Source organism: Dioscorea cayenensis, chromosome 1 (assembly GCF_009730915.1).
Source record: "Dioscorea cayenensis subsp. rotundata cultivar TDr96_F1 chromosome 1, TDr96_F1_v2_PseudoChromosome.rev07_lg8_w22 25.fasta, whole genome shotgun sequence".
Lineage (NCBI taxonomy): Eukaryota > Viridiplantae > Streptophyta > Magnoliopsida > Dioscoreales > Dioscoreaceae > Dioscorea > Dioscorea cayenensis.
Window position 1 is genome coordinate 1,844,546 of NC_052471.1, and position 14,643 is coordinate 1,859,188.

Consider the following 14,643-nt stretch of genomic DNA (forward strand, 5'->3'; position numbering starts at 1 on the left):
CTTGGATGACATATTTGATATTTCTACTATGGTGGTACCCCTATATTCAAAGAAGTAATTTAGAAAACTGCCAAAGGTAAGGAATTCTATGGGTCACTTTTCCTTGTTATTCGTTATTTTTTTGCTACTCTTCTCTTCTTGTGGTTTTCTCTTGTCTGCACAAGATTATGATTATATGCCAAAAAAATATATTGATTCCAGTAACTATATCAAAGTTTGAGTTCTGACAAGTTGCCTCAATGCTAAATCAGAACTTTTATTCTACTTGATACCTCTGGTCAAACTGCCTTAAGCAAACCTTTGGCTCTGTTGATATCCAGGATTGTCATTCTGCTACTGCATACTGTTTTCACTTTTATAACACAGTAAAAAGCAGCTCATTCTCTGTAGCAAGATGGTCCAGATTGATTTAGAAGCTACTCATATTTTGTATTTATGATACATGAAAGCTTCAGATTCAGTGAATTATTTCTTTTTGATGAAGAAAGGTCTTCAAGTGTTTTTTTCTTCTTAGTTATATTTGGGCCTTATATTAATGCTTATTTGTCATTTGGAGGAAAAACAGCAAAAGGACTGCAGCTCATTGTCCCCATACTGCCTTTTCTGAAGCTTAAATCAGAATTTCTGCATTCATTCCTTAGAACATCAAGCAACATTCTTTTAGGAGTGATGGAAACCTCCTCCTCGGACATGGGCCGTCGACAGAACAACAAGTGAATTATGGTGATGTTCATGGCCCACAGCTTGTGATCAGTGCCCCTTGAAAAAGAAAGGTCTAATTAGAACCCAATGCTTTTCTGTAAGGCAAATCTTTTGTTGACTTTTCCTAGTATCCTCATTGATGGTTAAAACCTGCGTCACTAAAGTTAATTCAATGATTGTTTAATGCAGTAGAGGGATTATTAGAGATTAAATGTTGATCTTTGTCACATGGTTCACCTTTTTCTGTCTATTTACCTTTTATTCAATTTCTTGCCATGATGTTGTCAATTACAATGAATCTCCTATAGATTTTCACTTGGTCTTATTAGCATTTGAGTTATCATTACACCCTGAAGCTGCTGTTTAATTATTGTACAAATTAGTTTTAGAAAAAGAATAATGGCATACTTGAGATAATGTGACTGTGTATCATGGGCATCAGTATCTTTTTTCTGACAGGATGGGAACCTACTCAACTGGGCTTTTACCTTTTGATTTACATGATTTGAACAGTTTCTGGATTAACAGATGTGCAGTTTCTCGGCAGCTATCAACGAACCTGGACTTTCACCAGATACCAACTTCATTTCAGAATGCACTGATTCTTGACTACTCTGGTATATGTCTGAAATCATGTTTTTATTTTGTGCTGCAAGTTGTATGCTGCTGAACCAAATTTTGGTGGACTTCCATTCAAGTTTTTTCTGCTGATTTATTTATTTATCTAGTTGTGATCCCTAGAGTTCCGAGATTTGTGCATTGTTTGAATCTTTCCAGTCACATGATATATTTCTGCTGGTATTATGACAATTTGGCCTATCACACGCATCATGCATCCACTGTCTATCTTATGACACACATCAAAAACACAAGTGTATGTGCAAACCATCCCAACTGTATATACTTAGATTCACAAACAGTTAGTGCCACCAGTACAAGAGCATATTATTAGTGGAAACCTGAGAACTTCAAGTAGTAAAACACTTAGCTGAAACCTGAAAACTTGTAGTAGCAAACACTTAAGCAGCAATAGCACAAACTACCATTACTGATATCCAGTGAATTGTAGCAACTGTAGGCATCAATGAACATAATCAAACCAAGAAAATAAAAAAACATGCATACTCATAAGCTAGGTAGAAGACACAAGTTCTTTAAGGGTTGTGAAGTGCAGTGGCCTCTCGGCTGCTGCTGGAAATGTGGGATAGCAAGGCTCGGTTCTCTCTTCGGAGAAAGAGAGCCCTCTCCCTCAACCTCTTGTTCTCCTCCATGATGCACTTGTTCTCCAGGTACAGTTTCAGGTTCTCCAACTCCATCTCCTTCATATCCACCCTTGTTTTTGCCCTTCTAATCTTCAACCTGCATGGTTGCCTCGCCGACCATTAACTAGTATTCAAATCAATGAAATTTGAAATCTACAAATATATATAGATGGCTGTTGTTATTACAGTACCTTCTCATCTTCACCATGGAGGAGAAATCTCTGTGATCTGGGATGTTTGAACACATGAGTGCTTCTTCCTCTATGTACCAAGTTGTTGTAGCATGCCTTTGAAAACACAGGGACTAAATATGATACTTATAAGCACTCATGTTGGTTGGTTGGTCTCTTTGTCAATATGATCTATTGATCATGCATGCAAAAGCCAGGAACAAAGAGGACATAGGGCCTCTCTGAGCCTGAACTTTTTAGTTTAAATTTTTCGAGCCCGGGCTTTTGGGCTTATTATTTCTTTTGTCTTGAAAACCTCTGTGAGAGGAGACTAGAACACACAACCTTTTCTAGCTTGTGGACTTAAGTACCAACTCTTATTGTAGATCTGAATATCATCAACAGACACAAAAACAAAAGTGTCAAGGTGCCGTCCTGATACTAAATTTTTAGGTAAAATATTTTGAAATAGGGCTTGGGATTTAGTTGGGTATGGGCCTGATATAGAGTCCCGGGACCGGGTTTGTTCGGGTCGGGTTTTGGGTTATTTTTTTCGGGCTGGCCCGAAATAATAAGTAGGATTGATTTCAATGATGGTTTGAAGGATTTTTATCTCAGTTTGGTCCAAATTGTAGCTTCTTTAGATGATTTGCCTACTTTGTTGCTGCCAAAGGAACCATGATTGCAGTTTTCATTTTCAAGGTGAAGTGATAAATAATTTATATGTTTGCTCTTTTTAATTCTTTTTTTTTTAAAAAAAAAGAGAATTTTTGTGAAATAAGTTATCTCATTATAAATTGGCTGATGAAAACAAGGTACCTGAGAATAAGAAACGTGAAAGATGCATTGAATATTTGCGTCAATTATTTGTTACGTTAAACTATTAATTGCCTACTTTGTAAATAATTGAATATATATATATATATATATATATATTTTTTGATGAAATGATAATTGAATAGTTGGTCTTCATGTTTAGGTGCACATACAAAATTGATTTACCAAAAGAAGCAAGTTTTTTTTTTTTAATGCTATACATAAGTGAATGTTTCATATCAATAGAGAAGTAGGTAAAGTAATTATGCTATATCATTTTCAAAAATAAATAAAACATTTATTTATTGAATTAGATAAACGGCATTGATCATGTTAGAGTTATAGAAATTTGATAATTAAAATGTAAAAATAAATAAAGGATTAGGTTTGGAGAACACTCATTGCAATTTTCAAGCATATTTGGATTGGGAATGGAGATGGGCAATGAATGATTTATGAGAGGAAAATAATGGAATTGGAAGGGACCATCTATGAATTAATGAAAGAAAAGTGGAAAATAAAAACGAAAGGATGAGGGAGCAGCATGCCCACACCAATGCGATGTCATGGTCTGAATAATAGCAAGAAATCATGGTCAAGCTAACCATTGAGTATTCATATCTATTTTTCAATTTCTAAACATGTCTCTTTGTCTCTCTTCTTCTCTTCTCATTGTCTCTTTAAATTTTACTTTCCATATTGTTACTTCTTCAACTGTCTTTCTTTTCTTTCTTTTTTAAATAAGTATTTACAAGTATTTAGATTTAAATGAGTTTGGGTTTAGATTTTGGTTAACTTGTTTATCTCTTGTAAGTTTCCAAGTATTTACAATTATTTTGAAGTTTTAATTATATTATTAGTTAATGAGATAATGAGTTTATAAGAAGAACTAATTGGTTTTGGCATCTGTGTTTCATTATTCATATTGCATATGATATGATCCACATAAAGTTGGTACTAGTTTGAGAAAGCCTCACCCACTTCTTCATGATGATGCTAGGGACATTAGTTCATGAATTTGATGATGAGAAATGTGAAAAAGTAAAAAGTTAGGGTAAGAAGAGACGAGGAATGTAGTCACGGTATTCTCATTGTTTCATGGTGATGCTCATGCCCACTGACTGTTTCTCTTTGGACCTGTAATCACGTGTGGTGTGTGTGTGTGTGTGTGTGTATTACAATTAAAATATATATAGTTAATTAAAAAATAAAAATAAAAATAGTTTATGAGGTTGGAATAAATAATTAAGTACTTAATAATTTTGGTATCCAAGGTTAACTAACACTAGCATTCAAATCTCTAAAAATATATTCCTAATTATTTAAAATGGCTTTAAAATTTTCTCAAAAAAAAAAAAATTAAGGATAAGTCATATTGAATGCTTATCACATATCCAATCAAAGAAATACCCCATCAGAGTCTACAAGCGGTTGTAGAGACATATAAAGGACAAACAAGCCAAGTGCAATAGTACAATGATTTGCTTCCTTTTAAAATATCACAAAGAGCTGAAGTGAATATATATTTATTTATTTGTGAAGTGACCAGTAATATTAAAAAAATAAATAAACTTATTCAGTAGACTTATAAAAATAATTAAAAATCACTAGATTTTGGAAGAGAACAAAAAGATCAATAATATGCAAAGTCTATTTAGTAAATTTATTTTATACACAAATAGTAAAACTCAGATATATAAAATACAAAGAGATTAGTTCCCATCCCATGATTTCATTCATAGACTACTGCAGTACCAATTTGACACAGTAACCAACGCACCAGGGCAAAAAAAACCCTGTCTTAAAAAGTGAGCACTTTAGTTCAGAACACATGCCATCAGTTTCAGATCAAACCTGTGCATGACCAGAATAATTCATCATTGAACCTTTGAACTTTTCATGAAAGGACCATTGATTTTGAAGGATAGCACACAGGAATGTGTCAACAAAGGTTTGAACAGGATCCCCCATCTCTGTATCCCCAATACCTCAGTGCTTGCCTGTTCATGCCTTTCTTGGTCCTCTTGATTCACATTGGCCAGTAGTACAATTGCACTCATGAATATGCTCGTTGGTCATCGTTGCTCTGTGTTTCTTGATTATTCATCATCATCATCATCATCATCATCATGAATACAGAAGTATGTTTTCTGGTGTATATTACAACATCTCACAATTATACAACTGGAAATTGAAAAGTCAGAGAAGAATACATAGTAGAGTCATTAGTCATGTGATGCCATCTGCATAGTAGAAGTTATGTTAGAAAAGTGAGATAATGAATGACAGATTTTTTATGAATTGAATGCCGTAACTATATTCACTGTCGGCTTAGGTCTCAAAGGTTAACAGAGATTTTAAGATACTAAACGATAGAAAACATATGCCGACATGAACTGCAGACAAAATGCTGTACCATGATTATCAAGGCTCGAAATGATGCGCAAAGGTTTAAGGTCAATAAAATTGAAAAACTCACACCCCACAAAACACTGCAGATTTTGCAGTGTGATTGATCAACTCCCAGTCCTTTACCTGGAAAAGAAGCAAAGGCTCCTTTTGACATTTTTGCTCCCCTTTATCTGGATTGGCAGATATTATACTCAAATCTAGCTCAGGATTTGATTTGGGCAACTTCCACTGGTTTCTAGACAAAATCGATTAAATTGTATTTGATGCTAAAAACATGGCCCATAAAGCATGATTCTACCTTTTATAAATAAAAATGATTGCCGTACAATTCATTAAGCAAAACGCAAACTCAAATACCCAAAATAGCTGACACCAACATGTTTTGCACTCAACTCGGACCTAATAAGTTATGTCTAAGTATGAGTATTTGTGCTACTCGTCCTCTTTTTTAACTGCATTACTAGTTGAGCTTGGGCAGAACGCAAACCACTTTCACAGTTATAAGGCCTAATATAATGGTTAGAATAGTCACCAAGGCAAACAGAAAAGTAGAAAAAACATTCCCTTCATTGAATGGTGTGGTGACTGAGAAACACAATGAATTGCAATAATTTATTTGAGAAAAAAATTAAGGTTCCTAGGAACTTCCTTGAGCTGATTTAAATATTCGATATGCAGCAATACACATCGTCAAGTTGCCGACGACAGTCAGCATACCTTGAAGAGCCACGAGTATCTGCAAATTGCATAGTATACTTGTCAAATTAACAGACCCTGTACATGTGAATTATATATAATCCGTAAACATTTTACAGAGGAGATATACAAACAATACAATGTCTGAAAAACTGGTTTCAATGATCCTCTATCTCTTACCAAGTTGAGTAAGAAGTATTACAACCAATGGGAGGAAAAAAGTACATAGCACAACCACTACTATGAATTTAGCCATGTATAAGGTCAGCTTTGTGTTTAGAGATGACAATTCAGCTAATTACGGGTGTGCATTGGTTTTTAGGAAAAATTGCAGAAGGATGCTTTCTTTAGACAGAACATCTTATGTACCGTTCTTGAATTTTTGAATATGAGATTATGCTTAAAGAATAAGCATTTAATATATTTAATACAGCCATTCCCTTTTCTCCATGTTCAACAGGCCATGCTAATTAATAGTGATTAGCCACCATAGGTCCATAACTATTATCGGACAATAGATGAACTTAACTTTTACCACGGGGAATGTACATAATAAACCAATGTGTCCAGTTAAAAAAGCATTTCATATTTTCAAATTGTTCTACAGAACTTCTCATGATGTCCAACAGTCCATAAAGACCTGTCACCTGTGTTTGATAGATCCATGCTGAAAATTATGTGATAAATAAGCACTAGAATAACTGGCGGTGAATTGTTGAAACTAGAGGGACACATATCACCCTTATGTTAGAATTTCAAAATCTATATTATTTCAGAAGACCATCACCATGTTTAGCCGGGGGATGAACACTATTTCCAAAATCTATTCCCCAACCAAAGCATATTCTAACATCTCATAAATATATTTTTAAGGAGAAAAAATTATTTTAAAAAAATACATACAATAATTAATTTTTACAAGTTATTAATATCAATAAACATTTCTTATTATTTAAAACAGTAATTTTTAATTTTAAAATATTTAACGTTTCATTAGCATTAATTAAGTCAAATTTTTGGTCAATTCAAACAAAAAAACTTTCCCTCCAACCAACTATTTTAAAAAGATTCCCTTAGCCCCAATCAAACTATCCCTGTGAGTCTATATGAAAGGTGCCCCTTAGCATGAAATCATGCACTATACTAACACCAAAAATATAGATGAGCAAACATCATGATTTGCATAGTTGATCTCGGATACCATATTAAGCATGTCTAAATTCCTTAACACTTTAGGTTGTTGCATAAAAATAGATTAGGTTAGTCTTATTAGGCATATCATGATTGAACAAAATGGGAAGATTAAGTATGTAAGGTTAAATGATGAATGTATGACAAGACTTATTTCAATATATATTTATGTAGGTTACAATAGAGATTAGCGTGCTTTATTTATGTACTTCACTAGCAAGCTATGTAGTAGATAAGGAAATAAACTTTGATCAAGAATCAGCAGCTACAGATGGTACTGGCTATAACCTATCAGAATACACATAATGACATCACCTTCAAACTCAGTTTCATTCATTAGTGAAATGGTGTTAAAGAGTAACAAATTGAGACTACCCCTGTGTTCTTTAATAGACAGACCTTCACCAAATAACTTTCCAAGGAAAAATTAAAATGTAGTCTATTTTCAAAAAAATTCCAGACGTTGAACCAGTAATAGTGGGAGGCCTAAAAAGAAAGAACACAGCAGTCATAGTTTAGTAATACAAGAATGACAAAACACATGAATTTCACATGATCAAGTTCCCCACAATAACTACTCCAAACTCTATATCCACAAAACTCAGTGTGAAAATATTCTACTGAAAGAGTAATGCCTATTATTATACAGCGCATTCGAACATAAAATCAGCTAACTAAACTGCAGCAACCTACAGATTTGTACATTCATGTATTCCATGAACAAAACTTTAAAGATCTGAATGATAACTAACCACAATTATACGTTTCATATACACAAACATATAATGAAATTTAGAAAGATTTAAAACCTTACATCAAGAGATTCCGAGTTGTAAAAAAAATGCCACGTGCACGCACACATTGCCCCGCCGAGAAGTGGTACCTAGATTAAATCAATCACTCCAAGTTTTAGTTTTCCAAAGAACATAACATTATATATTTATACACACACATATACATTTATGTATGTATATTAGGGTTACAAACTGTTAGATGCAAACCAAACAAATTATCTAAGTCAGATTCAACCAAAAGTGTAAGCTTATAGGACAAGAGATGAAAAACCAATGTGAAACTATTACCCTAACAAAAACCAATAATGGCCCCTACAATCATCTAATTCAAGAACAAAAAAACATAAAATAGCCCTAACTTTAAAGGTAACTAGTGTCTTTATTCCTATTCTAGTAACTAGCGTATGATTAATCCCTAAACCTCTTGTGACCTATTTATTTATTGATATAGTCTAATCTTGATACAAAACAAAGTTGAAGATCTTCAATGAAGAAATGAAATCAAAGAAGAAGACAAAGAAAAAAGTCACCATCCCCCATGAGAGACCCTTCCAAGCCTCAAATCCGGATTTCTCTCCATACTCCCAAACCAACACCATGGCCGTGATCCTGCCAACAAAAAGCACAAAGAAAGCATTGAAATCAAGAAAGGAAAACAGCAACGACGAGAGAATGAAATGAACTGGAGATCGGTTACCATTCGACGACGCTGGAGATGTGGATGATCCAGGTGGGTAGGGAGAGCGCGTTTGCCGGCTCTTGCATCGCTGCGGATGCGACGGATGGGAGGGAGAGGGCGAGGCCAGCGCCGGCGGCGATCAGTACCGCCGATGCCGTCCGAGAAGGCGACGACGCGTAGGGTTTGGAGGAGGAGCGGGAGTGAAAAGTGGGGGAGAAGCGTGGAGGGGAAGCTACATTGAGAGGGGAAAAGTAGCGTAAGTAGCACGATGCCGCCATCGAAGAGCTGCCAGTGGGATGCTCGCGCACCGAGAGTTCTGGATTTGGATATTGTTTTATCTGTCATATTATATATATATATATATATTTATAATACATGGCCAATTACCGGTGGTAAATCAGTTTCATTCATGTCACTAGAGATGGCAATGGGGCGGGACGGGCACACCTCATACCTTACCCCACTCCCCATTCCCCACTCCACCATGCTATTTTTTAAGTTTTTAATACCATAATTGATTCACGGATTTTTACACTCATCCCGCCTGTCTTGCTTTTTACAAGAAGAATTGAAAAATTCCACTATTTTATAAAAATAAAATAAAAAATAAAAATTGAAGAAATGTTTTTTATACAAACCTTTGTAATATATATTATTTATTAATGTCAGCAAATTATATTTTTCAAGTAATGAATTTTTGTAATTAAAACATTAATTTATAAATTTAATCAAAATACATGACTAGTGGATATAATCTTATCTTATATACTTTAATTTATAAAGTTAGAAATTTTAACATTATATATTAAAATATAGGAGTATATATGTAATTTTTTAGCGGGGTGAGGCAAGGTAATACCAAACCCGCCCCGCCCCCTTCGTTTAAAAAAAAAGAAAAAAAACCATCCCCTTCAGGACGGATCGGGTCAAAAACCACGAGTCAGTTCAGATTTTGCCATATCTATATACTACCGTTAAAGTTTGAATTACATATGATGACATATCTTTCTGAGAGTATAAACAGTAATTATATATCAATGTACTTGCGTTCATATGTGCACAAATCCAACTCGCTATTTGCTATGTCAAACTCGTGCACAACCCTGGCCTATCCACTCCACTCATTTTGACAAAAAAAATTTTTTTTTAAAAAAAATAAAAATTATATATATATATATAATGTTAATTTTAATTATATAATTAACTTGAGGAATATGGGTTGGAAATCATAGTTTTAATGAAATAAATAATTTTTTTTTGGAAAATTTTCTTTTTCACAGTTCTTTTGTCTATAGTTATATAACTTATATTAATTTTTATAAAATTACCAAAAATATTAAATTAGTCATTGGAGAAAATCAGCAGCATTTGCGTGTGATAAAAGGATTAGAACAAGAAAAATGTTCAGCAAGTTCTTTTGGTGAGTAAATTTTATAAAAAAACCAAATAACTCCAGGTTTTCTATAATTTTTTGGTTATATTTTTACACCAGCATTTTACCTATTTTGATTTTTTTTTTTTTTAAATGTCATGGAACAAACACTCTCCTATGACTGAACTAGCTTCACATGATCACGTCATGTTTGATTGAGAGATGAATCCTATTATGGAACCAAATAAATTGGGATAAATTATAAATATAACTTTCATAAGAAATTTAACTTTTTAAATATATAAATATATATTTGATAATTATTTAAAAAAACTATTAATATTTATAAACTCTATTGTTATTTTAAAAAGCAAATTTTTAAATTTTTATTTTTTAATGATATTAATTAAATCAAATATTGGTTTCAAAAATTTAAATTGTTCTAAATCTGTTCTTTTCATCATAGCAATGTATTTGGGAAATTGGACCTCCTTCCTTAGAATCCCATCCCCCTTAGTTAGAAGTGTGATATATGAACATACTGGGATCTAACTGTGGCTGAGCACCTTTGAGCCGTGAATGGTTGTGGAGCATAGCAGCACCACATTTTTTGGTGAATGAAGTCCTAAAGATAACAGAGTTTTACTCCAAAGAAACTGTATTTGTGAGCGATCCTAACTAGGTGAATAATCTTAAGTCCTTAACATTTTTGCTGTTGCTTCTTGGACCAAGCCATGACCAAGGAAAATCCCATCAAGGACATTAATACAACCTGCAATATCGGTAAAGCGGTTATGATGGTCTAAATTAGTATAAGGAAAGAAACTTTATGATTTTTTTGCTTGTTTGCTATAGGTGGTCAAGTTCAGGTCTTCTTTAGTTTTGACAATACTTAGATCTGTTTGAAATAAAATTTTACTTGTCGTAACAGGTAGAATACGTCTGGGGTTGGCAAATGTTGGTTGATTATGAATCAAAACCTAATTTTGGTTTTCCATAGTAACTAACCAATAAATGAATCTAAGATCATCGAAGAATAGCACAATAAGCAATGCAAAGATAGTATGGAAAGAAGGGAAGTTTGTCTTACAGAAATGGCCGGGGGCACACCCACAAGGGGATCTTGGAAAAACTTATTTGCAAGAGCAAGGGCCAGAAGGCTGCTTTGCATTCCTGTTTAGTAAGAACAAATTAGAGGTCCAAAACTAATACGGAAAAATGCTACACTGGAAAAGTTAATATATACCTGTCTCAAAAGAAATTGTTCGTTGCAATGCTTTCACATCAGCTGACTTATTAAAAACAAAACCAGTGAGAACGTATCCAGCAATAAATGAAGCTGCATGAAATCCAAAAATGAAAAGCACTATGGCAACTCCAAAAGGGGAGATGATAGATCCAATATTGATTGCCAATGGTGACCCAACACAAAGAGCAGTGACAAACACAGAAAGAGGAGGGAGAAAAGGCTGGATAGCCGCGCAAACCCTTGGAAGGAACCTAGTCAATCACATAACAGAATGCACGGTAAGTACTTTGATGGAGACATCAACATATACAAAGAAGATTTAGTATGATAACATAAAAGACTAAACCAAAGCATGTGAGCATGTGAAAGTGTCAAAATGAACTGTTAATATTTTTTAAAATTAATTGAGTTAGAAAAAAAAAATCTCGTTAAAAATGAAACCAAGTGCAAGCTGTGTTTGTATCTGCACTTAAGGAAAAAGAAACCAGGCAAATGCATGTGCTCAGAATACTAGTAAAACCTGATGAAATATAAAAAACAACCCTTGAACATTGGTTAATAGATGCCAAATTTATATAATCCCTCTTGTTCTAAATCGATCAAACAATCCCACTTGTTAAATGAAACAAAAGGATAGTGCTTGTATGCACGTACCTATTCAAAAGCAGACCAGCAACAATTGGTGCAATTACAATCTGCGTGATACTGGACATCATTCCTTTCACATCCACAGGCAATTTTTTGCCAATAAGCAATAATGACAAAGCTGGGGTAACAAAAACTGCGGTTGCAGTTGATAATGCTGTCATGACTATGCTTAAGGGAGCCATATCGGGATCAGTGAGAAATGTTGCATAATTTGAAAGCTGAGCCCCACTAACACATGATACTAGCATGATCCCCGCTCCTGATTTAAAAATACAAGGCTAAATCACTTATTTTTCCCACTAAGAAAATAAAATTGACAGAATTCAAGAGCTCACCTAATGAAGTAGGAAAATGGAAAACTGAAACCAAAATGGTACCAAATAAATACCCAAACAGTGGTTTTATGACATACTGCCCAACATATCCAACAGCAATAGCTCCAGGCCTCTTGATTGCTTCAATAAAATCCTTTGGACTAGAATTAACCCCAACTGCGAACATCAGAAAACCAAGTGCCGGTGCATAGTATCTGCATGATTTTATTACAAGGCATCAGTAAGACCAGGAGATAAGTGTCATGAATTATTTTTCTCTTGATTTTTTACTTGATGAAGAACTAAAAAAAGAAATTTGTTGTGGAGGAAGAAAACTGATATTGTTGTATCTCTAACAAATTTGCCTTGAGTACATAAGTGAATAGCTTTGGCTATTCATATTCACATCCAAAAGATTGCCAAAATGTTTTTCATGAGCTTAAGTACAAGAATGCTGATAACTATTGACTATATTTGAACCATAAAACCATAAGAAAGGTCATTCAATTCTCATATACCACCTAAACCCAGAGAAACTCCTTGATTGGCTCTAAATTGCTTGGAAAAAAAAAGTAATCTTGGTAAACTTTGCTTTTTTCAATTTTATTATGCCACTGAAATACTGGTTCCTGAAAGAACAGAAACAACAAGAGATAGTAAAGGATCATATACCATCAAGTAAAGGTCTCCAGAAGATTAAAATCTCTAAAATTTGTTTCCATCCATCTCCAGACTGTTTTGGATAAGAAAGGCATCGCAACTTTAGCTTATACATGAGACTAAAACATCCAATACAGGTTACATGTGAAAGAAAAATGAGGCTGTATTTAAGAAAACAACTTTCCCTTTGTGAAGTTCAATAGATGGTTAATTGGGAGCTGAAGGGAGTTAAAAGTCCAGGTATTACAGGCATCCATGAAAAGTAACAGGTGGCATTCAAATGGTTATTCATGCATTCTTCCCCAAGTACCTCAATTTTCGACTAAAACCACCGATGCAGAAATAGAACTATTTTTCAATCATGATCGGAAAAGAAGGACCATTCAAACCACTAGATCAAATCTACAAGATTATCAAAGTTGACGATTGCACTGAATTACAAAATAAACAAATCACTGCGAATTTTATGTGCTATTAAACTTAGCTTCACTTGAAAACTTAAAAGATATTTCTTCAAAAAGACATCAAAACACTATTAGTACAATTACTGGATGCTATAAAAGTTTTAATCTTAAACTATATAAGAAGATTTGATTCACTACTAACAAAAACCAAGAACCTTAGATTCATCAACAAGAGGATAAATTAAGGAAAAACAAAAGGAGCAGTCATCACCTGGTAGTGAACCATGTAAATGAAGGAGGGTAAACAAGAGCCAAAACAGTACTCAAAGCCACCACAAAAGGCAGTACAGAGTTCGCTCCTTTCAAAATCATCAACAAATCAAAACCCCTCGGCTTCACCTCCTGCACCAAATCAAATCACGATCACCACCAATTTCCACACAAAAACGAACGAAATCGAAGTAAAAAACGCACCTGATCCGGCACAAATGCATCCTCAACACCATATCCAGACTCCAAAGAATCAGATGCCTTCACAGAAACACATCTCCGAAGAACAATCTCACCACCATTAACTGATAAAACCTAAACCAAAATAAGCAAACAGAAATCCGACAAACATTGAATTAGAAAACCAGAAAACCTACTCATCGATAAGTAAGAAGCCCGATCTGGGAAAAGCCAGGGATCGAGAACCTGCATCAAAATAGAAACCGAGACAATCAATGGATAGCGAATTGCGAGAAGAACAAGAAGAAGGGGAAAGGAGAAGAGAGAAGGGACCTTCTCGGCGGAGCAACGAGTGGAGAAGAAGGGGATGGTTGCCGAGCCGCGCGGAGATGGGTCTCCTGAGAGAGACCGCGTTGGGATGCATTGATCCCGAGAGAAAGATCTCGATCTTGATCTCGATCTTGTTCTTCAAGAGCGCTAAGGTTTTGTACTAGAGAGTCTTTCTTTGCCGAAGAAACGGGCTTACTTTTTTTTTCCACGTCTTCCCATTTTTTTAGATGGGCTTCTTCTGGGCTTTGGCGGGAAACCTAAAACTGGACAGATCTATAGAGAGTTAAAACTAAATAAATAAATTATTGGGAATATATATATATATATAAAGGCCATCATTTATTAGGAACGTTGTTAGACTTCAAATCTAGGAACAATCATAGTAGAATCCAACGGCTATGGTCTATTTATAGACAATTTCAAATAATGCCAAACAGTGTTATATCTATATGAACAATAGCCGTTAGATAATGATCTAATGACAGTAAATAAAC

General features: G+C 34.3%; 2 protein-coding genes across 4 annotated transcripts; both read right to left on the reverse strand.

Moving 5' to 3' along the window:
- Positions 1-4,652: 4,652 nt before the first annotated feature.
- LOC120274409 (ycf49-like protein) lies at positions 4,653-9,111 on the reverse strand. 2 transcript variants are annotated; one of them, XR_005540940.1, is made up of 5 exons: positions 8,741-9,111; positions 8,574-8,652; positions 8,064-8,132; positions 5,926-6,098; positions 4,653-5,193 (listed from the first exon to the last, which is right to left on the reverse strand). XR_005540940.1 is itself a non-coding variant. In XM_039280979.1 (4 exons), exons 1-4 carry the CDS (start codon positions 8,998-9,000, stop codon positions 6,000-6,002), a joined length of 507 nt encoding a protein of 168 aa, XP_039136913.1. In that variant the 5' UTR covers positions 9,001-9,111; the 3' UTR covers positions 4,653-5,999. The 2 variants fall into 2 exon arrangements, 1 of the variants encoding a protein (XP_039136913.1); XM_039280979.1 differs by having other exon boundaries at positions 4,653-6,098.
- A 1,401-nt stretch (positions 9,112-10,512) lies between these two features.
- Positions 10,513-14,299, reverse strand: LOC120274069 (probable sodium/metabolite cotransporter BASS5, chloroplastic). 2 transcript variants are annotated; one of them, XM_039280852.1, is made up of 9 exons: positions 14,153-14,299; positions 14,017-14,065; positions 13,844-13,944; positions 13,641-13,771; positions 12,327-12,520; positions 11,998-12,250; positions 11,341-11,594; positions 11,185-11,267; positions 10,513-10,866 (listed from the first exon to the last, which is right to left on the reverse strand). In XM_039280852.1, the coding sequence occupies exons 2-9, from the start codon at positions 14,018-14,020 to the stop codon at positions 10,795-10,797; spliced, it is 1,092 nt and encodes a 363-aa protein (XP_039136786.1). In that variant the 5' UTR covers positions 14,021-14,065; positions 14,153-14,299; the 3' UTR covers positions 10,513-10,794. The 2 variants fall into 2 exon arrangements, with proteins under 2 accessions (XP_039136786.1, XP_039136856.1); XM_039280922.1 differs by having other exon boundaries at positions 13,844-13,954.
- Positions 14,300-14,643: the final 344 nt, after the last annotated feature.

Excerpts from the sequence above, each read along its gene's own strand:
- LOC120274409 (XM_039280979.1), bottom strand. The coding sequence starts at position 9,000 with ATGGCGGCATCGTGCTACTTACGCTACTTTTCCCCTCTCAATGTAGCT. Across the intron at positions 8,133-8,573 it reads AGGGTCTCTCATGGGGGATG|GTACCACTTCTCGGCGGGGC; the intron begins GTGACTTTTTTC and ends GATTTAATCTAG. Across the intron at positions 6,099-8,063 it reads ACAACTCGGAATCTCTTGAT|ATACTCGTGGCTCTTCAAGG; the intron begins GTAAGGTTTTAA and ends TGCAATTTGCAG.
- LOC120274069 (XM_039280852.1), bottom strand. Across the intron at positions 12,521-13,640 it reads TTTACATGGTTCACTACCAG|ATACTATGCACCGGCACTTG; the intron begins GTGATGACTGCT and ends AAAATCATGCAG. Across the intron at positions 11,268-11,340 it reads AACAATTTCTTTTGAGACAG|GAATGCAAAGCAGCCTTCTG; the intron begins GTATATATTAAC and ends CTTACTAAACAG.